The sequence below is a fragment of the Equus asinus genome, chromosome 15 (assembly GCF_041296235.1).
Source record: "Equus asinus isolate D_3611 breed Donkey chromosome 15, EquAss-T2T_v2, whole genome shotgun sequence".
In the NCBI taxonomy this organism is placed as follows: Eukaryota; Metazoa; Chordata; class Mammalia; order Perissodactyla; family Equidae; genus Equus; species Equus asinus.
The window spans coordinates 39,880,181-39,903,015 of record NC_091804.1 but is presented as its reverse complement, the minus strand read 5'-3'; the positions used below and the strand labels follow the sequence as shown (position 1 = coordinate 39,903,015).

Below are 22,835 nucleotides of genomic sequence, written 5' to 3'. Positions count from 1 at the left end.
GGAGAAAACCTGATATGCAACTTGGCGCTTACCGTAGATTTAAGGCTAGCCCGCGCTGGAGGGCAGAGTGCCTGGGATCGGGGCTCTTAGGCGCTACAAGAACCGAGCTGTGTTTCGTTGGGGTGTAACCTGCTCCAGGTCTCGGAAACAATGCCATGCATGCCATCTCCTCGTCGTTTCACGCATTGCTAGGAGACCGAATGGAAAGGAATGCTGTGCTGATACCATCACTGGGTTGCACTATTATGAAATTCGAGCCTTTCTCGTCCTTTCTTTTGGCAGATAACCCAGCACAAAACTCCAGCCTGGAGTTTTCAGCGGCTGCCTTTCTGCACACCTATCATGGTTTGTGTGAGGAATTGCGGCATTCAATGAAAACTGCCATTCTGGTGAGTGAGATGATACTAACGTAGGAAGTGGGATCCTTTGCACAGGGGGCTGGAGACTGAAGCTTACGTGTGCCAAGTGAGTCAGCACCAAACACACGCCAGGTGAGGACGTGAAGGCTTTTTATACATCTTCAGAAATTTTAGAAGAAATTATAAGCCATGCTCGTTAAAGCAGTTCTGCTAAGAGTGAAGGAGAGACACAGAAGAGTGAGCTGGATTTCAGAACATCCCAGCCTGTCACATGCATGGGAGGCACCTGGGGAAATCTTGTTAAAATGCACGATGCTGGGCCCCATCAGCCGAGATTCCATGCAGCAGAACGGAGATGGGGCCTGAGCATCTGCATTTCTCGGTGATGCCGATGCCGCTGTCTGTGGACCACACTGTGGAGTCACATTGAGCTAGAAGGCTGCCTCGGGCCAGTCACCAAATCCCTTTGGGCTTCAGCCATCTCCCTGAGAAACGGACAGGATGGCTAACAGTCACTGAGTGCTCTTGAAGCCTCAGGACTTGTCCTGTGTGTCACCCCGTTCAGTCCTCACCGGGACCCTTGAAGGAACGGTTTCACAGCAGAGGAATTAGAGCCACGGAGACGCTATGGTCCCTGAGCTTCTGAGACAGGCTGTCGAACCTGCAGCCTGCAGGCCAGCTGGGGCCGGCGGGGCTGTCTGCCTGTCTCATGAGATGTTTTAAAAACCAGGATGTTTCACGTGAAATTCTGGATTTCTAACATCTTCTGTTAGAAAAGTTCACAAAGCTGGCAACACTGGGCCCCACACACCCCATGGCACCAACAGAGTGTGGGAGCCTCTGCCTGCATGTGCGTGCGTGCGTGTGCCTGTGTGTGTAAAGAGGGACCTCGGTTTGCCAGCCCGACCCACCCTGCCCACTCTGGCCCCTTGGGAATTTAAATTTACCCATTGCTCTAAGACCCAGGATTCTTTCATTTCTATATTTTGAAAGTAATAATATCTGAACTTTCTGCCATTTCAGATCGAAGTTTCTATCAGATTTATATGTTCTTTATATTTTAGATTTGTGTCAGACTAGCTGTTAAAGAAAATAAAAATAAACAATATCTGAAAACATAAGTCCAAATGTTGTCATTATTATGAGATTTAAACTTTTCTTTCAAATTCAGAGCACTACCACGAGACCCCAGATTCACTTTCCACTCTTACCATTTTCCTTTGATGGAAACGTCCTCATTTACCTTTTGCAGAGCACTTTATGCTTTTCACTCTCTCCCGTATTAAAAAGGTAACCCACATACCTCACAGATAAAGCTGCAAGTGACAGCCACTGTGTTCCCTTCCTTTCCGTGTGGTCCTCCCTCTTTCCTGTGGTGACAGCACCCCGATTCCCCGATCGTCCACTGAGGACTCACCCTAGCCATCCTGGTCCGGACTGGGGACTACGACCCAGACAGGGCGAAAGAGTCGGCCCTGAGGCCTCGGCCGTGAGCAGTGGGGAGGACGGTGCCCTTCTGGGTGTGTTAACAGACACACTGCAGATGCTGGAGGCCATTTTTTGCCGCCACAAAGGGATAATTTGCCTGAGAAAAAAGTGAATCGAGGAAAGCAAAGTAGGAAACGGGAGAGATTCTAGCCTGGATTGTAAAATACAGTCGCCACTAGCCCCACGTGGCTGTTTAGATTTAAATAAATTAGCTCAAGTGACATTAAATTAAAAATTTCATTTCTCAGTTGCACCAGCCACATCTCAGATATGCGGCAGCCGCGTGTGGGCTAGTGACTACGTCCGGAGTGAGCGAATACAGGACGTTCTCGTCACTGCACAAAGTTCTACCAGATGACACTGCTCTATCTGTGCTGAAGGTCTAGCCCTGACTTTTCGGCTTTGTGAGCTAATAAATCCCTTTTTATTCAAGCAAAAGGAGTTGGGTTTATTCATAATCCAAAGGATCCACAGGCAGAAGCCCCCACGGGCTCTCTGGGACCTGCCCTAGCATGTGGCTTCCATCTCCTCTGGGTTCTCCTGCCACCGAGCTCAGTGCCAGAGAAAATCACCCCTGGGTCCAAAATGCAGTTAAGCAAATGACACTCAAGAACGCTCAGGGACTGGTTCCGTGGCTGAGTGGTTAACTTTGTGTGCTGCGCTGCGGTGGCCCAGGGTTCGGATCCTGGGCGTGGACATGGCACCGCTCGTCAGGCCACGTTGAGGCAGCGTCCCACATCCCACAACTAGAAGGACCTGCGACTAAGATATACAACTATGTACGGGGGGGTTGGGGAGATAAAGCAGAAAAAAAAAAAGAGATTGGCAACCGTTGTTAGCTCAGGTGCCAATCTTAAAAAAAATGCACCATTTCCTATTGTTTCTTCAATTAGAAAACAATGAAGAAGTAGAAGAAATGGGTGTTGAAAACATATGTCTTCCATAGGTACCCATTCATGTTTGTCAGCTTAACAATAATTAGGACAAAGGACGACACAGAAGAACACAAGAATAGTTCTTCCCCCCTTGAAAGTGTTTTAACATCAACAATGTTGAAATAAACTGACACGACGTGCCTCCTGACACGATACAGTGAAGACAGAACATCATATATGTAGTTTTCTTGCCCGAAACACGTAACTTGAACCTAACGATGAGGAAACAGACAAATTCAAACTGAGGAAGGGTCTACAAAGCATTTGCATTTACTTTTCAAAAATGTCAATATTGTGAAAGACAAAGAAAAGCTGAGGAAAGGAGACCAAAGAGACGCGACACCAAAATGCGACGCAGGATTCTGGATAGGATCCTGGGTCGGGGAAAAAATTTTCCCTAAAGAGCAACATGGGGACAATTGGGGAGATTCAAGTATGACTCAGATAATCTCACTGGATCAATTGACATTTTTTGAATTTGATAACTGACCTGCGGTTGTATCAGGGCATGTACACGAGAAGGTTCCAGTTCTTGGGGAGTATATGCTTGTCTGTGGGAGTTAAGGGGTGATCTCTGCAACCAATTCTCAAATGTTTCAGGAACAAAATACACAGACACATGAAGCAAATGTGGGCACAGTCTGGGTGAGTGGGATAAACTCTACTTTTCATGCAGCTCTTTTCTAGCTTTAAAATTATTTCAAGATAAAGCAAGCAAGCAATACTGTACTTTTCTTCCCCCTTCAGAAAAAAAATCAGTATTTTCCATGCCAAATCTCTCAAGTGGAAAGCAAAGTGTCTCACGGGTGTTTTCCAAACAGCGCATTCTGAAATTGTTTGGGGATGTCCCAGTAAACATTTTAAAAAATGGAATAGAAAATCAGAGCATTTTTCATGGAATAAAGTTTCACTTTGTGAAACTTTCAATGAGACATATCTATATGTGTGTGTGTGTATACATACATATCCGTGCACTGGATCACGGTGTTCAATGCATTTCTTACTGTGGGTTGCAGTTTTTAAAAAATGTTTCAAAGCCATTATACTAGTTATCTTCACAAGGGTGACACAATTCATCTGAGACAGCCCCAGTTTGTGCCTGTTGTCCTGCACAATTAACGGCAAGTCCCTTCACTGTCAAAAGTGTCCCTATTTGGATTATAAATTGTAGTCACTGTTGTTTGAAGCCACTTAAATTCTTTTTTATAAGAAGGTACAGTACAGATAAATATGGTTGGTGGCCAAAAAAGGACTTTTTAATAAGAAGAACGAATTTACATATTATTTGTATGATTGAAAAAAATTTTAAGTTATCTTTACTAATACGGTATTAAATAACTTTGTTATCCATCCCTTGGGATTATAATGAACTAGATAATTATAATGAACTAGAAAATGCCTTTCTATTCCACAGAGATCACTGGTTTTAGAACAAATAGCATTTCCAAAACAGAGCCTTTTAAAATGGGAAAAAACCTAAATACAGCTTGTAAATAAAATACAAACTTCAATGAATTTTAATATTCACTTATAAAATACACACCAAATGTTGTAAAATAACAATAAACACATTAGCTTTTAAAATATTATCTAAACCTTACTTGTTTCTAGGGAAGAACTTCGTAAATTACTACACACTGAAGGCTTTTAAATTATTAAATCTAACTGAATAATTCCCTTTATATTTACATCTAATAGCCAGTCAGACATCCACCTAATTACAGCACTTACGTAGCATGTAAGTGATTTTACTAGTTAGGAGGCAACTAGTTAGTGCTTTACCCCACCAGTCACAGCCACCATCACCAAGTGGTCAGCTGTCACAAATAACTGAGTCAAGACTTCCAGCGTCTTCTAAGTACGGCCCTCCGACCCTGCTGGAGAGCTCAGCTGCTAAACTCACTGGCACACACTCGTGAAGCTTCATTGCCCACAATTAAACCTTCCATCAATCTACAAGATGGAAAACGAAACGGTCACCTGTTGCCGCTAAGCGTTAATGCAAGCCCCTTAAGGCTCACATCCAGAACAGGGGCTAGCTTTTCTTTGTAAATATCTGCGACTTCTAGGATTTTTCCTTAAAATCAAATTTAATTCTTTTTTTTTTTTTGAGGAAGATTAGCCTCGAGCCAACATCTGCTGCCAATCCTCCTCTTTTTGCTGAGGAAGACTGGCCCTGAGCTAACATCCGTGCCCATCTTCCTCTATTTTATATGTGGGACGCCTACCACAGCATGGCTTGCCAAACTGTACCGTGTCTGCACCCGGGATTCGAACCGGTGAACCCTGGGCCACCAAAGTGGAACGTGCACACTTAACCGCTGCACCACCAGGCTGGCCCCTCAAATTTAATTCTTCACCCAGACTGGAGACGTGGCAGCAGCAGCAGGAACTCAAGATACAAAGCGCTGGGGTCAGGTGTGGGGGTGAGAGGGATGTTCTTGCTCCACACGGTTGTTTCACAGACGCTGGAACCGGGATGAGGATCAGGGACCAGAGGCCACGCCATCCGTCCCCATCGATGAGGCGAAGACCTCTAAGATCTGATGTCGAATTTTTACTCAGGATTTTCAATCTGTTTTTAAACTGGGGTTTGGAACCAGAAGGATCAGCCCCGACACCGGCTGGCAGAAGAGCGAGCGCAGAGACCCACTCAGCCAGTGACAGGGGGACAAGATGGGATTCGAAACGGTTCAGGAAGACGGTCTGATGTGTCAGGCCTTCCACAGTGTTCAGCACAAACTGAGTTCCATCCACACAGGCAACAGCATGTGGGGTGGCGATAAAAGTACAAGTGAGTTCGAATTTCAGAAGATAAACTGTCCCATTACAAACTATTTTTGCCTTGTTTCAGATAATCTTGAACAATGTAAGCGGTGACTCTGAATGACATCGCACACAACCTCTCACCCCATCAGAACTGACCTCATTTTAAACGCTACCTTCCAGGCCACAGCCATATGCTCACACACAGTTGCAGCAAACGTACATACAATTTGCTGTTTATCTTTTAAAAATTAAAAGTTAAAAAAGCCAGGGACTTGTTATAATTCAGTAATTTTCTCCCGACCCATTTTACATAATGGGTGCTTGGTAAATATTTGTTGGGTGACTTTCCATATATTTGCAAACAAGAAAATAGCCTTTATACAAGTCTATCTTTATTTGTAAAAAATAAAATACAACTAAAGCTAATTTGATTTTTAAAATCAAAGTTCATTTAGTGATAATGTACATTTTATAATAAAATTGTAGTAAAATACTGACATTTGATAGTTTAAACAAAGTATCATTCATGTAAAAATCATGTTGTCGCATGTAAAATTTAATTAGAAAATTCATAGTTCACAAAAGTACATATATTTTGTTAATAGCTCATGAGAACATTATCATAAATTTACTTAAGATACAGAACAAAATTCACAGTTAGGCCTGACATTGAGTACTATAAAATCTTATGCTGAACCCACTGATACTGTTAATAAGGAACACTTGAAATAACTGATTCAGACTACCAAGGAATTGACATTTTATTGTATAACCAAGATCTATTGGTTTTACAATACGTCTAGTAATCAATCATTTTAGCAATAATTTAAAGGAGAGATCTAGTTGAAAACACCGTTGACATATACCCTTAGCAGGATAATTAAAACAAAACGCACTAGCAGCTCTGATTTCCATTTTCATGAATACATACAAGACAAATCTGTATTTTACAGTTAAAATTTGTACAAAAAGTCAAGCCCTGAAGTGTTTCCCCTCCCCAAAAGTTCTGATGTTAAAACTTTGTTAAAAAAAAGAGAGAGAGAGAGAGGTAGTGTGTGAAAGTATTTTTACTTAAAATGTTGAACCCCTGCACCGCTTATAATATAAACGAGATTAAACCTTCTACAGAGTAACATTATTTTGCCATTCAAGAGTCAAATTTATAAAACTCACAGAATGTTAAAGCTGGAATGCTGTTAAAAGACAGTGGTATATCCGTGGGAGAACTTCAGTGAATTCAACAAAAAGTACCATGTATTCCAGAATGTGCGGTTAAGAGTTTAGCGATAATATGTTTAGCGGTAACGTGAACAAAATACATGTAAGTGTTCTGAGTCAAGCTATCTGCACTCAGTCCACTTGACTGCTTCATATATTTTTACCATAGAGAGAAAATATCCTTCAAAACGGAGTCATTTGATTCTTCATTGTTTTAACAGCATACAATTGTTATAAAAGTACCCATCCTAGCCCCACCATAAACTTCATCAATAAATAACCGAGAGAAATACCCATAAGCCAGTGGGAACTTAGGTACTCCATACTCTCCTTAGTTCTATATACAAGCATCCTGCCGTGCTTGTGCACGTCGTACAATGAAGCCAGGCAAGGAGTGAAAGCAGCCTCACTCTCAACTCGTTCTAAGTGGATGCACTGGAAAGTAATAAATAGCCTCTTCAAATTAACAGTGATAAACTCTACCTGTCCAAGGTGAATACTTCGTATTTTTCATAAAGTGTAGACAGTGTTCCTAGAAATCTCACTAAGGAAAACCCAAATTTTTCATATAAAAAGTGCACAAGTTTGTCCTGTGTGTCAAAGTCTCTTAATTTGGGTGCATTTTTTGTCCAAAATGATTCGCACTACTCGAATACATTAAAAAGACTATGAACGCACACCAACAAAATGCACACACCAACAACAAAAGGAAGGATTTCCACTGAGAGTCGGAACGAGGACAAGAAGAGGTTGGGGAGAGTCTCCCACGCGACCAGAGTCGATGGAACTGCCGTCCACAACATCAATTACACGCACGTGGAATGAGTGTGTAAATACGAAAGCTCTAAGAGGGACACACGCGAACTCCAACAACTGTTACAGAGTCTTAATCCAGGAACAGAGCTTCAACGCTTTATGACATAGGAAGCAACTCCTAGAACAGTCAACTGGTTTGATTTCTTAGAAATTAGAGAAAAAAGCATTTGAAAAAATTACTTAATTAGCAACAGAGGAACAACATTAAGGAATCAGAACAAAATACAGGGAACATAGGAGCTGAGGTCCCCAAGGTACCAAAAGATAGAGTCAGACTTCTTCACATTAGAATTTTAAAAAGTACAGTTAAAGGAAAAACTAACTGGGCCCTGCACAGCAGGTTAAACACGCAACCACTTCAGACAGAAAGGACCGGCCCTCTCTCGCGGTTCTGAGAGCGTGCTCGACACCCAGGCCTCCGCAGACGCAGAGCAAAGCACATCCCTTCATCAGCCAAGGCCCCTTGTTTAGACTTAAATTCACCTCTGACCCACCAAAGTTTATATTAACAATTACCAAATACTATTTTAATAACATTTTAAGCTTGCAATATTATTTTTCTCATGCCTATTCCAGGTTACTGGTTCAGAGGTATATATGCTTTAGCCAAATTTACAAGTCCCCACAGCATCCTCAAATGGAAAACATCCGAACAACCGTTTCATAGTGTTATAATTGTTCCATCTTCTTCTAGGAGCTTCTGATCTGGAGCACGAGTTTCAAATTCTGTACTTGGGCCACTTGCTACAGGTGCTAAGCTTACTTCGTTAGAAGGAAGGAAACCATTCTGTCCAGACTCAAAATTGAGTTCTATTTGTGTTAATGATTCCAGGCTCTCGGTATTGGGAACAGCTCTGGGAATCTGCTGTGGCACCCCGTTATCTTCAATGACGATGTCCTCGTCATCGCTGTCTTCCTCCTCTGGCTCCAGGCTTGGTTCCATCTGCTGTGGGCAGCCGAGAAGGCTGTTATCGGTAGACTGGCCCGAGCTGCCGGAAGTCCGACTGTTCCTCACAACGTTATTCCTCTGGTTCGCCGGTCTCACTGTGATGATGAGGTTGCGGCTGTTTGCAATCATCATGTCTGTTACTTGATCCAGACTCTTTCCGGAAACTTCTATGCCATTAACTTCCAAAACCTCATCATTAACAGCTAACAGTCCTGTGCTCTGAGCCAGACCTCCTGGGACGAGTCTGGATATAAAGATCCCCGGGACCTTCTCTAAGCCGTGTGGTGTCACCCTGACACTGGAGCCGTCCCGGATATAGAATCCGAGGGGCTTCTCAGTGCCGTATTTGTATAGACGGACCCTGCGATGCGTTTCTGGGAGAATGTCCACGTCTATGATAGAAGACACAGGCCTGAAGTCTTGAGGCAGACTAATGACTATATGTGGCTTTTTCCTATGGTTGTCAGGACGCAATACATTGGTTAAAACATTCTTCTTCTTTATTAGTGTGTCTGTACCAAAGGCACTGTAGTCTGCTTCTTCTGTTTAAAAATAAAATAAAATAATTATGGAAATGCTGTGAAAACACCCATTTATCTACAGCTGAGTCTGTACTGAAAGGATAACAAATGCCATTTGGTACATAAACAAACTAGTTAAATATGAGCTTATTCTAACCAGATCAAAGTGTAGCGCAGCACGAAGATCCGCTATAGGACAAACCCGCAGGTGGCCCTGTCAAGGACACGTCATAAAACCAGCAAACGCTGAAGTCAAACCTGATAAAGCTCAATGACGACTAACATTAAGTGCGGCAAGCGAAAGCCTGCTAAGTCTGACAAACAGATTCCTAAACATCATTTTACACAAGTTACTTAAAATGTATTTTTCCGTCATTTGTTTAAAAAAACCCTCCAATTTGCCTGTTTATCATATTCAACTCAGCGACATGAAATAGGACACTTTTGATTGACAAGTAAATCAAGAGAACAAATGATGTAACTAAATGAAGTAGATAATATCCATTAAATGATAATGTAATTAAATGAATGCATATCAAACAGGACTTTGGGTCTTCTGCAAATAAACACTCTCTGTTTTCCAGGGGAGTTCTTTTTTTTTTGAACTTTTTTCTTTTTTGAACATTTTTTTTGAGGAAGCCTGGCCCTGAGCTAACATCTGTGCCCATCTTCCTCTACTTTATACGTGGGAGGCCACCACAGCATGGCGTGCTAAGCGGTGTCATGTCCACACCCAGGATCCGAACCGGCGAACCCCGGGCTGCCAAAGAGGAACGTGGCGCACTTAACCGCTGTGCCACCAGGACAGCCCTACCGGGTGAGTTCTTAATCTTTCACTTTCCCACTTTGAAAGAGGCTGATGTGTAAGACTCTTAACTTTTTTCTTCACTGTGTGAAAACCATCAAGTGCAATGACATCTTGTCTCAGTGGTGGTGACAGACAACACGGGGTGGTAAGGACTCTGGCAAACGGGAGCTCCTGCCCCACTTAAGGGCACAGCTCCTCCTCTTCCAGGCAGTCGCCCTTCATGGACTGTAGGAATTTGTGTGGCCAGATCCAATCTGCCAGAGAGTCTTATTTTTTAGGTAAAAATCTCCCCATTTTTAAATGCTGACACCTAATTAAACAACAAAAACCTGTGTGAGCCAAATAACATCTGGGGGTTGAATTCATTCTTCAAACCAGCAATTTGTAATCTCTGATGTAAACCAAGGGCAAACAGGGCACCTAAAACCAGATATTCTTCAATCCCAGCGCGCAGGGAAGACAGTCTACAAATAAAACATCTCATCCGGGAAGAAGCGGAAACGAAATCAACAGCAGGCACAAAGGTTTAAATCACGATGAAAAAATAACTGGAATGGCAATAAACTAAAAAGCCAGAAGCTTCAAGGATAAAGAAATATTTACTAAGAATAAAAGAGGTAAAAGCCCCTCCTTCTTCAAAAAAAAACTAGTCCAGAACCCTAGTGCCAGCGGCTCCTGCAGCTGACGGTGACGTCGCGGCTCCCATTCCCCCACCCCGACCGGCACTCTCCCCGCTGTAAGTGTATCATCCTCCTCACTGCACAGACCAGGAGGTTAAGGGTACAAAGAAAGTGACACAGAAAAGACTGGACCCAGGCTTTCTCCCTAGGCCGATACCTTACACACTCACATCGTCACTCTTAAGCGTCGACTCGTGTCAGAGAACGGAGACCTTCAGGATTCTTTTCTCATGCTGCTTGGACAGTCTTCAAAAGCTAGTTTCAGACAAGTGTACAAGACTAGGGGTAGCTTATTTTGGGGGATTGTTTCCCCCTGGGGATAATTTTCTCTTCATTTATGTGTTCTTACAGAGTCAGGAACTTACCATTTGGCTTTGGAAATAAAGCTATTGAAACAAGAATCTTTTTGGCAAAATCTGGCCAAAAATCTATCAACAACAGTATTCTACTGAATGTGTTTTCTCAAAATTATATATTTTCATTTTAAAACAATCAATTAAGAAAGCCCACATAATATTTATAAGGGAAATTCCAGATCATACAAACGGAGAACAAAATCCAGTTGCCTACATACATACTCATGGGAAACCTGACCAAAACCCCCCAAATCTGCATAATTTGGCACCGCATCCAGACTCTGTGTGAATGCTCTCTCCTCAATTCTCTAAAGCAATATGCCCCAGCACAAAGGCACCTTTGTTCTCCCATCTGGCTAATCAGTTTCCAGCCACTGGGAAAAGAAATATGTTGGCGGAAGGCCAGGTGCAGGGTGTTAGGGCAAAGGGTAAAGGTGACGGTCCAGCGGGAACGGCAGGTGACTTTCTACCTGAGTCTGTGCTCAGAGCACTAAACTCAGAAGGAGACGCAAAGCTGGGAAACTTGGTTCACAGCAACCTTCCACTTTATAAACCCAGGCTTAAGCAACAGTACATGATACAGGCTCATCCAGCAAGACCTCACTTATGCCCAGCCTGTCCCTCAGCCAACAATCTGGGCTACCTAAACGGACAAGGATCCACCCGGAACGGCCCTGAGTAGCCACAGTGGACGTCTCCCTTCCTTACACAGAAAGCCCCCGTGCTTTACTCACCAAGGGGCCCTGCAGGCCCTGGCCCTGGCCCTCTTACTCTTTAAACATGAGTTCTGAAAAGCCTGGCTCTCTCACTCCTTAGCTCACACAGAGCCCTAACTCACAGATTCCCAGTAGGGGGCAAGGGTCCACCAGGGAGTGGCAGGCGCAGATACAACAAACAAAAGCCTAGAGTGAATAAGGACCAAATCTGGAAGAAAAAAACCAGCCTTTATATCAAGCCCATTAGCAGCCCTGTACGCTAACAAAACAGCAACAGCTCATGGTGGAGTCATCGAGAAAGCTCAAGATACAAACCATCTGAAGTTGAGCAGGAAGACAGGGGAGAGCGAAATAATTTTTGAAGCTGTTCTAATGCAGGGGTGACGACCCTTTTGCATCAAGAGTTGTAGAGTAAAACTTCACGTACTGCGGGTCACACGGTCTCTGCTGCAAACGCTGCCACGGGCAACAACGCACCGGGCATGGGGGTTCCAAGAAAACCTGTTTACGCAAACACCAGCAAGCCTTAGTTTGCCAACCCTTGTTCTAATCCAAAATGATTAAAGGAAATAGATCTGGCAACTTTAAAAGGATTAAACATCACTTAAAGTATTATTCAAATTTTGCAGAATCTCCACTTCCTAACATAAGAAAAATCAATCCCTAAATCCCTAAATATTTAAGGAGCATCTACGATGGGGCCAGGCCTGGAGCTCTGTGCTGCAGCCAGCGAACAAAGCAGGTGAAGGTGCTCGCTGTCATGGTGCTTACGGCCTAAAAAAAGGAGACGGCAACGAACACAATTTCAAACAATTCAATCACCACAAAGGTGCCAAGAGCTGTGAGGTACCCAGTGCTGCCTGCAGGGCGAGGCAAGGCTTCTCTAGGAAAGTGAGGTTTACGCTGAGACTGAAAAGAAGCCAGCAGCTAATCAGGTAGAAGGGAGGGAAGAACATTCCAGACACAGGATCCAGGAGCTACAGAGAGATGGGTAGACAGAGGAGCTCGCTAAGGTGAAAACGAAGGAGGGGGGGGGAGGAGTCAAGAGCCGAGTCAGAGGAGCAGCCAGGGGCCCGCAGACACACAGGGCCTCCTGGGGAGTGTCGAGGATTATGGACTTCAGCCTAAGGGCAAGGGGAAGAAAACCAAGGATTTTGGTTTTTCTATACAGCTCACTCTGGCTGCAGCTGGAGAAAGGCCCTGAGGGGCAAGACAGGAGGCTACCCAGTCATTTAGGATGGCACCTAGCCTGGAGCAGAGGCCGTGGAGATGATAAAGGAAACAAATTTGGAAAATAATTAGAACATAGTTTTAATAGGCTTGGTGACTAAAAATAGGTATGTGTCAAAGGTGACACCCAGGTTTCTGTCATGATCAACCAGCGTCATGTTCTGAGATGTTTCTCCACAATTTCTTCTTTTTATTAATTTTTTATTTCTGGGCCATACCTTTTGTTAAATTACTTTTTACAATTAACTATTTTTTTACCTTTTTTTTTTTTTGAGGAAGATTAGCCCTGAGCTAACATCTGTTGCCAATCCTCCTCTTTTTTGCTGAGGAAGACTGGCCCTGAGCTAACATCCATGCCCATCTTCCTCTACTTTATATGTTGGACGCCTACCACAGCATGGCTTGACAAGCGGTGCCATGTCTGCACCCGGGATCCAAACCAGTGAACCCTGGGCCACTGAAGGGGAACATGTGTACTTAACCGCTGCGCCCCCGGGCTGGCCCCAACAATTTACTATAAAAATGTATATCCCTTAGACATTAAACCCTGATTCATTAAAATATAACCTTAAAATACATCTGCAAATAAGCCCACTGCACAGTAAAGTTCTGAGATGGCGCGGGTGCCTGTCCCATCACAGGCGTCTGGGCCACAGGGCCACGTCCTAAGTGAGATGATGTTTAAGGCAAGGCCCTTCTTGTGTTTCTAGCAAACTCTTTTGAATACATCCGAGATGTAAACGTGTTTGTTTGATGTCATACAAAAAGAGAGGGTGATATAGCAAGAAGCTGCGGTGTAGACATTCGGATCAGATCTGGCAAGCAGCCTGTGCACATCAGCGGACCCCAGACTCGGCTGATCCTCACGGCGGGCTGGGGAGCTTTTAAAAAGTACACATTTCCCTGGCTCTATTCCAAAGCTGCTGAAAGGACCTGAGTATTTTTTAAAGGTACAAGCTTTAAATGTTTTCTGAAATTGTCTACTGCAAATAACCTAACAACAAGAGAAGGAAAGCGCTCCTCTGGCCTTCTGGTCTCCTTCCCCAAACAGATGAGGATCCTCTGGACTCCAGGAGGGGGCGGGGCTGGCACAAGACCTGGGAATCCTCTTTGTGAAAATAACTTTTAAGATATCAGGTTTTCTGTTTTGTTTTCACTTCCATGATAACAGTCCTAGAAATAGAGTGTATGGTTTTCCTTCTAACAATAAATTATTATAAAACACAAAACTTTTCAAGACAGGCAACACTATCTTTGAGTTCACTATAAAGAAGTTTATGCATTCAATTTACTAAATAAAAGTAGAGCGTATCAGATTTTAAAAGATAACATAGTTTTAAAATTTAAAATGGGGGGCCGGCCCCGTGGCTGAGTGGTTCCAAGCCCGGTGCACTCTGCTTCGGGGCCTGGGTTCGTGGGTTCGGATCCCAGGCACAGACCTACACCACCTGTCAGCAATGCTGTGGCGGCAACCCACATACAAAATAGAAGAGGACTGGGACAGATGTCGGCTCACGGCTAATGTTCCTCAGCAAAAAAAAAATAAGAGAATTAAAATGGTCTGGAAATCTGTTTTAAAAAATCAACTGGCACCATATCTAGTGTAACAGCTGCCCTGTTGATCCCTAAATTGGAGTCAACAAGCCAAGAAAACGGAGTGTGTGTTGCAATGAACCAGTAAAATGTAGCTATATTTAATGTCATGCTTTATATTAGTTTCCTGAATTTAATGTCCATTAAAGTTTACATAAAATCAACTTTATACTTAAGCATCGACTGAGTTTTGTGTAGAAGAAAAAAGTATCACCATGAAGCACAGGGCAGTGTCTGTAAGACAGACAACAAACAAGTGAGCTTGTACTTAACTAAGGTAATTCCAGGTCCTCAGAGGGCAATGTGGTAACGGTGGGTGCAGGGGCTCGCCTGGGGGTCCGAAGAGGCCCGGGCGGAAGTTCCAGGAGCTGAGGTCCGAGGGAGGAGGAGGCAGCCGTGGCAGGAGCTGGGGGAAGCGCGCTTAACAGAAGCAGCGGCAAGTGCAACAGCCCGGAGAGGGCAGCGGGCCTCCCAGGCCTGAGCGACAGAAAGACGCTGTGCAGCGGCCGTGCCGTGGGAGCGGAGGAGGAGGCTGTGAAGTCCAGCCAGGAAGGGTCCTATTCTGGACGTGATGGGAAGCCAGTGGAGGGCTTTAAGCAGGAACAAACTGACCAAAACTTTCTTTCATTTTTTGCTTAAGTCCCATTTGCATTAAATTTATATTTTTAAAAACAAAAATTTTCTGTTGAATGGACTGCCTATTTTTTTTTTTTTTGTGAGGAAGATCGCTGCTGAGCTCAAATCTACAGCAATCTTCCTCTACTTTACGTGGGATGCTGCCACAGCGTGGCCTCATGAGCGACGTGTAGGTCCGCGTCCAGGATCTGAACCTGCAAACCCCAGACCACTGAAGCAGAGCGCATGAACTTAACCCCTGCACCACCAGGCCGGCCTCAAATGGATTGCCTATTTCTAAACCAAATTCTAAGGATTATTAATCGTACTGGAGGTTTACCTCGATGACATGGAGAACTTCTGTTCACGCATAAACACGTTTCAAAAGGAACGAGCAGAAGACAACCATCCCCAGAAGACGCTAGGATTAACCCCACAACCACTTGGGCATTACAATTCCAGTAACAAAAACTTGCCGCAGTATAATGCAACCCCTGGAACCTTTCTAACAAAGAGGATAACCCAACAAAACTTTGCCAGACAGTCATTCTCCATTTGAACACACGCTGCAAACAGCAACTAAATTTTTCTTGAGGAAGATTAGCCCTGAGTTAACTGCTGCCAATCCTCCTCTTTTTGCTGAGGAAGACTGGCCCTAAGCTGACATCCGTGCCCATCTTCCTCTACTTTATATGTGGGACGCCTGCCAAGCGGTGCCATGTCCACACTTGGGATCTGAACCAGTGAACCCCGGGCTGCCAAAGCGGAACCGCTGCGCCACCGGGTCAGCCCCTAAATTTTTAATGAAAATTACAACTGCTAACAACAAAGGCCGACAATTATTTAAATCATTCTGCTGAAAATGACAAGCTCCACTCAAACGTTTGTCCTTCTCTCCTCTACTGCCGCTCTCTCTTCCCCAACATTCTGTGCACAGCTTTCCGGGGGTCTGTCCCACAGTCTTCATCTCCGCTAGCCCTTCAATCTGCTCCTGAAAGTTACAACTCTCATTTTCCTGCCTCTCTGACCAGCCTCTGGATTTCTACCCCGAGCTCCAGTCTCCCATTTCCAATTTCCTACATGGCACGGTTGAAAGGCACCTGCCAGATAAGCCTTTCTGTCCTAAAACCAAACCAATTTTCTTTCCAAGTCCATCCCTCCTTCAAATTCTGCTTATGACACCATCCCAGCCATCAGGCTCCAAGCCAGAAAGCCTTTCTCTGTCGATTCCTCTTCAGCTCTGCGCCATCCGGCAGGGGGGCCAGCGACTCTCAAGTTCACCCCAGCGTCTTCCAGCACTGCACTCCTCAGCCTCCTCCTCTCCGCGGCCTTGCTCTCTCCTCTAAGAGTGCTGGTCACTCCAAAGCATCCTGACGGCCCAGGTACTCTTCCCAAAGTAATAGTCTAATTGTACCACCCTCCACTTACCCGTCTATGAAATCCACCTCAGGAGTCTTGTGGGGGGGGGGGAATTAATTTCTGTGTTTATAAGTATTTTGTAAATAGTCAACTGATATACATAAACATAAGCTACCCTTGGAGGTTTATTTTGCTGGTAGACTTTAGTTCCTCCAAACCCAGACAAGCAAAGATACACAATCAGTGGAATTTCAAAGCCCTGGGAGTGGTCCAATGCTTATCAGCTGGTTGGAAATAAAGTTTCACCTTCAAGGCTAATCCCCACCCTTTCTCTCAGACTGCTCCCTGGGGCGGTTTACAAACCCGGCAAGGCTCTCCTCATCCCGCCCAGAGCGCGCCTGCTACTCTCACCGGGGATCTCCAACCTCTTCACTTACCAAAGACAAAGGAGTAAATGGCACACACCATGCCCATCTGCAGACAGACAGAGACACACGGACAGACAGAGACACACACACAGAGGAGGCCACAAAGTTTAAAAAAACGTTTTAGGACTCAAAACACATTTGAAAATGCTTGGCATGTAGAGTCGTTATTTCAAATGTTCTTTTGCAAGACTAATATCAGTGTTTACATTCCTCCAAAATAATCACTTGCTATCTGATTTTCTAGACAATCAACTAGTTGTATTTCTCTGAAAAATAGCCTCAAATAGAAAGGAAAGAAAACACTTGCTGGATGCCTACTGCATACGAGGACGTGGCACTTAGCGCATTCCATCTCTCCAGTGACCCTGTGAGACAGCAAGCCCACTCTCCAGACAAAGACACTGAGACCCAGGAAGGATGAATAACTTTCCCTCGGTTAAACAGTAAATACAGCACTCGGAAGTTGGCTGCCCCCAAAAAACTAGAAGGTTTCTCTGACTCCAAAGTCATACTCTTTAAACCACATCTTTCTGAATGGACAAAATTCCACTCAATGAAGTGAAGATTCAATAAGTTCCTAGATTCTATTAAAAAGAAACCTAAGAGAGTACAATTAAAGTAATTAAAAACACAAATTTCCTAAAATACACTCAGTGACGTATAAAGATATTAATAAAACCAACACTATCACAAAGGTTTTAATCCACTTGTTAGGTAACACGGTAAGAAGTCACACAAAAATGTCTCTTCATTGAGTTTGTGGCATTCATTAAGTCTGCGTATTCCATCAATGAGGCAAATTATGAACTACTTCTGTTTCTAAAATAATTTTCCTAAACGGTGGTACTTACCCTTTTTTTGTATAAAAATCCTAAGCAGTGGATTGGCTGTTGAAACAGCTTTGTGATAATTATCGTCATTATTGATGGGCAGTAAGTCTCCATGGATGTCAGCATAGCCCACCAAAACGTCGACATTGGGTATCTTATGAACGTGTTGCAGCAATCCATAAAACTCCTCAAATTTTCCAGGTTTTGATCTTTCCAGTGAAAACCGACGGAATTCAGCTCCAAACTATAAATATAATAAACACATTAATTAAAAAAACAAAAGAAACAGGACCCAATTTTAAAATGCATGCCACAGAAAAATCAGCCAGCACAGTATTGTCCTGAATAAAGAAGACAGCTCCCGTGGCAGAATCTGTCGGCAGAGACCTCGTGCATCTGGAGACAGAGCAGCCCAAGAAAGGCTAGGGATGCGCCCTCCCCGGCAGCGTCTCTGCGGGCCTTCCGTTCAGGAGACGCGGGCTCCCCTCACTCCCTGGGCTGCCCGCGCCTCCCTGGGGACGGTCCTGCAGAGTGACTCAGCGCAAACACCGTCTGGAGCCCGGATCCTGACAGCAGTACTGTCCTCACTCAGGCCACGGGGTACCACAGATGCACCCAAGACTTTGATTTGACAGTTAGCAGAAAGCATCTAAGTTTCCTCCCCCATAAAAGGAATTACGATTTCACAGGAAATGGCAAGAATTAACATCAACACATACAAAAAGAAGTTTGAGCTTCTTGGCCTCAGGGTACGATACAAATGGAAGTACATCATATAAGACAGAGGTTTAGAGAGAAGCATCTTCCCTAGTTAGTGCAGAAAAATCAGCTTTATTAACACATCAAATATATGCCCTCCAACCATCCAATTAACCCAAGAAGTGTTTATGTGCTGGCACGGTGCTGGGCCCCAGAGACAGAAAGCCTGGGGCCTGCACTAGGAGCGCGCCCAGCAGTGAGGGAAGAGAATTACTCCAGAGGCATGAGAGATCACAGAAACAGGGAGGGCGGGCGGTGCCTCCATCACGCCCAATACTTATCTTCACGGCCTGGGCTCTCAGGGCGGCCTCCCCACTCTAGAATCACATCTCTGCTCTCCAGATGCCAAATCACGAGAGCGGCTCTTACTGGACCCTGAGGACCGGCTTCGTCTGGTCCATAACCGACAGGATCTGTGAGTGACTATGGGGCTGGCGCAGCACTGCCTCAAATGTGGAAACCTCAGAGAGGTCCACCAGCCTTCCTCCGAAAGCGGCCCAGTCACGTCCGCTCGGGAGATGCTACGTGACTAGAACTGCACTTTCAGGAATCACTGTGGAGCTCAGACACCAAGCCTCTGCTAAGTCCTACAGTTGATTTAAAAAAAATTTTTAAACAAATGTCTGCCAAACGTGTTTGACCACTGAACTCATTTTCCCTCTAAATAACTATTATCAGCAAGAAATAGCAACGTTCCACTAAGACAGCCTGAAACATCAGGCAGAGTCAGGATAATCTGAGCAGGTTACAAACGTGTCAGTCTGTCTTCCCAAGGACCCTCCGTGACACCTGGATCCACTGCTTTTGTGGCATCTAAGTTCCTCCGCCTGCCTACACCCACACTACTCTTAAATTAAAACTCACTAACACCACCTCTTACCTCTAACAAATAATTAAAACAGATTCTAAAACACATTCCTAAAACATAAACACTAACACTTGTCAAAATAGGGTGACTCAGATCTGAAGCTCTCAGAAAGTTTAGTCACGTTTCAAAGTAAATAAAAACTTGGGAACACCCTTGCTATCAGAGTTAGTCTATGATGTTATCAAAAGTCATAGTTTCTCCTCCATTTTCCTTATTCTGGTGTCACAACATGGGGCTCCGAGTGCTTTCTGATTCATCCCAGGGTTTATCACCTCCCCGGATACAGGAATGGGAGTAACATCTCATAACTGAACATTTTAGGGCTTCAATGTTTTTGTTAAAGCTTCTGGATGAAAAATCTTTGCTCAGCATTTTTTTCTCTTGCTTAAATGTTATGATAAAAACAATGGAAAACTATACGGCTTCACTGTAGATGAGCCCTTTTGCAAATGTTAGCAGAAAAAAAAAAAAGAGAAATTGTTATGCTTCTTGCAGCAAAAAATACGAAGATAGAGACAAAATTGAGACCCAGTCAACAACTCTTCACTATGTAAACCATTTATGACTTTTTTTTAGCCTGGTCTAGTTTGCCCTGGCCACCCAGAACGAGTACGGACACCCTTCTCCCAGGATCTGCTGGTACATTGGAGAAATGCAAACTTAATTTTAATATCCTGTTTGCCCATGAAAAATAATTAGGAAATGTACAGCTCAAAGACTGTTCCAAGGTTATTAAAGGACACCACCTTGATTATTGATTAAGAACTTTCCTGACTCGGGAGAAACAAGAAGATAAATCAGTTACCAAAGAAAAGTCACATGGTAGCTGGTATCACAATGTAACTACAGTTATATTTGCATTATCCATTACTTTGATTATTTGCACCATTTCCCCTTCCACGGGCAAAGATGATAAAGTTTTCTATGCAGAAGAAAAAGAGGTCCTGAAATGTGGATCTGCATGTCACCTAGTTGTGGTTACAATCTCTTAGCCATCAGTTTTGTAAAAAGTTTGCCATATCATTAAAGCAGTGAAGAGGGAAATATTGTTTCAAACATCTGACCAAGTATTTCAAATGGTTAAGATGACAAGTGTTTCATTTAACCCATTAAAAATAAATGTATCAACAGTATAGTTAAAACACAAGCGCCACAGACACACTAGAAACAGTACCTATACTGTGCCTATTTATCAACAGTTAGAACACGTGAGACCACACTTCAATTGGTGTAGGTTCTCAGAATGCCTTGATTCTCTTTAAGAGACATGGTTCACTAAGAGCAGTACGAGAGGTCAAACATACAACATGCAGTTCAGACAAAGTATGGGAAATATTCACAAATCAGATGACAGAAGAGAAAGGTGGAAAGCCAGAAATTCCAGTCCCCAAGCGCTCAAGGTTTCCTAGTCCGAGAGAGAAATTACTATTTGCTTGTCTTTATCAGTGCGCCTAAGATCCCTACTCATGTTTTCTTATGATAAAAAAATTAAAAATGTAACTCCCAAGATTGGGACCACAAACTGAATTTTAAGATTACGCAATATCACAAGCGTTTTTCTTTTTTTAACCTCAACTCCCACAAACCCAAACTAAATTTATAACAGAAAAGCCATGAGCAGGTTCAACGACTGGGCATGGAAACACCAACGCCACCATACTGCTAGAGAAGCTCTCTATATTTTGAGTCATCTTCTCTCTTAGTTCAACCAAGTCACTTCAATTTGCTGTGACAGTTCCATGGAGGCCACAGGGAAGAGCACATTCCTTAAACTGCTATAATTACACTTCCATTCTCATTAACCACACGGGGTTCTGAAACTAGTGCCTATCCTGACACGAGTTAAGTTGCAAATGACACCGTAAAATGTTAAAAATGAATGTATTCTTGATGGAATGATGTCAGTTACAGCAACTTACAGAACTTTGCTTATCAACTCTAGATAATAAAAACCATTCTACCAGAGGCTCCAGGATCACCCGAAATCACTGCTTGATTTTGCGTCCTAAGTACACGTTCAACGATGTTTCCTTTTTTGAAGTTGATACACTTTTACTTTTCTTCCACTCTTTTACATGTTTTGGTCTTCCCTACTCCATTTTACATGTTCTCAAGGCCCAGCCGGTGTCCTCTCTTTTGTATTCTATAAGCCTAAAAGTTACTCTTTTTTACAAAAAGGCTCTAAGATTTCATCATAAAAGCAGAGCTTGGCAAAGTCGTAACATTTCTGAGCCTCTGTCTTCTCCGGGAAACAGACTAAGTTATCCTAAGCTCCTTCTGGCTCTTCAATTCACGAAAAGCTTGCTGAAAATGTTCCCGTGGCCGCCGATCACCTTCAAATTCCAGTTCAAAACCCCCTTTGGGAAGTGTTCCCTAATTAATCCGCATAGATTACCCTCCTGCTCAGGGACTCCTGCAATTTAGGAATTCAGTAGATACCGACGTAATTATCAGCAGATTGGCATACCGCTGGTCAAGAGCGAAAACACTTGATGTGAAAAGGTAGCACGATGGAATGAAAAGAGCACCACTCTCCGACTGTAAAGTGCTACTCAAACGAAAGGTGATCGTGATAATTTTATAGACTAAACGCATACTACAGTGAGCGCTAGAAAAATCCCGAGCAGGAAGCAAAGCTAACTTTAAAAGGGCCCTTGGGCGCCCTGGGCTCTCCTTCACCCCTCGACGCAGTCTTGAACCACAGAAAGGGGTAACATTTTGCGACCGAAGCCCTTTTACTCAGAGGCCAGGAGGGAGAATCCCCCCCCAAACCCTTCGCACCACGGGGCGCTCAAACGCCCCCCATCCTTGGGCGGGAACGCGATGAAGCGCTCCAGGTCTTCCCACCTGGGCCAGGAGCAGACGCAAGCCCCCCGCCCCCAGCGCCCTTCTCCGCAAGCTTATCACCCACCATCCCCCGCCTCCAAATCCCACCACCGTCCGCACCGCGCCGGACCCCCGGGCAGCTCCCCGGCCGCCCCGGCCGCCCCAGGCCCCGGCCCCTGCAGGCCCCATCGCGCCGCGCCGCCCCGCCCCGGCCGCGCGGGCCCGCGCACCTTGCTCTTCACCTCCATGGTGCCCAGGCAGCCGCTACCCGCCCCGTGCCGGTGGCCGCGGTTCATGCTGAGGCCGGGCCGCCCCTCGGGAGCGGGGAGCGAGCGCGCGGCCGGCGGGCTGGGGACCGGCACCTGCGGACGGGCGGCCGCGCTCGGCCTCCGCGCACAGCTCCGCTCGGCTGGCTCCTCGCGCGGCGGGACCGAGGTCGGACTGGAGGCGCGGCGGGCGGGGACGCGGTTCCCTCCCCGGGGCCTCGGCGGCGGCCGCGACGGCGCAGGAGGAGGCGGAGGAGGGGGCGGAGCGGAGGGGACTGAGCCGCAGCCTCTCTCTCGACCGCCTCCCCCGCGAGCCCGCGCGCGCGCGCACCCGAGCCGGCCGACAGCCGCTGCGCGTGCGCGCGCTCACCTGCGGCCGCCGCGGAAGCCTGGGCGGCTCGCGCTCCGCCCACACCCAATAGGAAGCGCGCACCTGCGCCCACGGC

At 44.9% G+C, this 22,835-nt stretch overlaps 1 protein-coding gene across 1 annotated transcript; it reads right to left on the bottom strand.

Annotated features, from left to right (window-relative positions):
* Positions 1-6,294: 6,294 nt before the first annotated feature.
* On the bottom strand, positions 6,295-22,804 carry PARD6B (par-6 family cell polarity regulator beta). Its single transcript, XM_044748188.2, has 3 exons — positions 22,354-22,804; positions 17,692-17,914; positions 6,295-9,076 (listed from the first exon to the last, which is right to left on the bottom strand). Exons 1-3 carry the CDS (start codon positions 22,417-22,419, stop codon positions 8,247-8,249), a joined length of 1,119 nt encoding a protein of 372 aa, XP_044604123.1. The 5' UTR covers positions 22,420-22,804; the 3' UTR covers positions 6,295-8,246.
* Between the last annotated feature and the right edge of the window lie 31 nt (positions 22,805-22,835).

Bases quoted from the DNA above. Each gene is read 5' to 3' on its own strand.
- PARD6B (XM_044748188.2), bottom strand. From the start codon at position 22,419: ATGAACCGCGGCCACCGGCACGGGGCGGGTAGCGGCTGCCTGGGCACC. The intron at 17,915-22,353 runs GTGCGCGGGCCC...TTATATTTATAG, and splicing joins CCATGGAGGTGAAGAGCAAG to TTTGGAGCTGAATTCCGTCG. The intron at 9,077-17,691 runs GTAAGTACCACC...ATTTTTAAACAG, and splicing joins GATTTTTATACAAAAAAAGG to AAGAAGCAGACTACAGTGCC.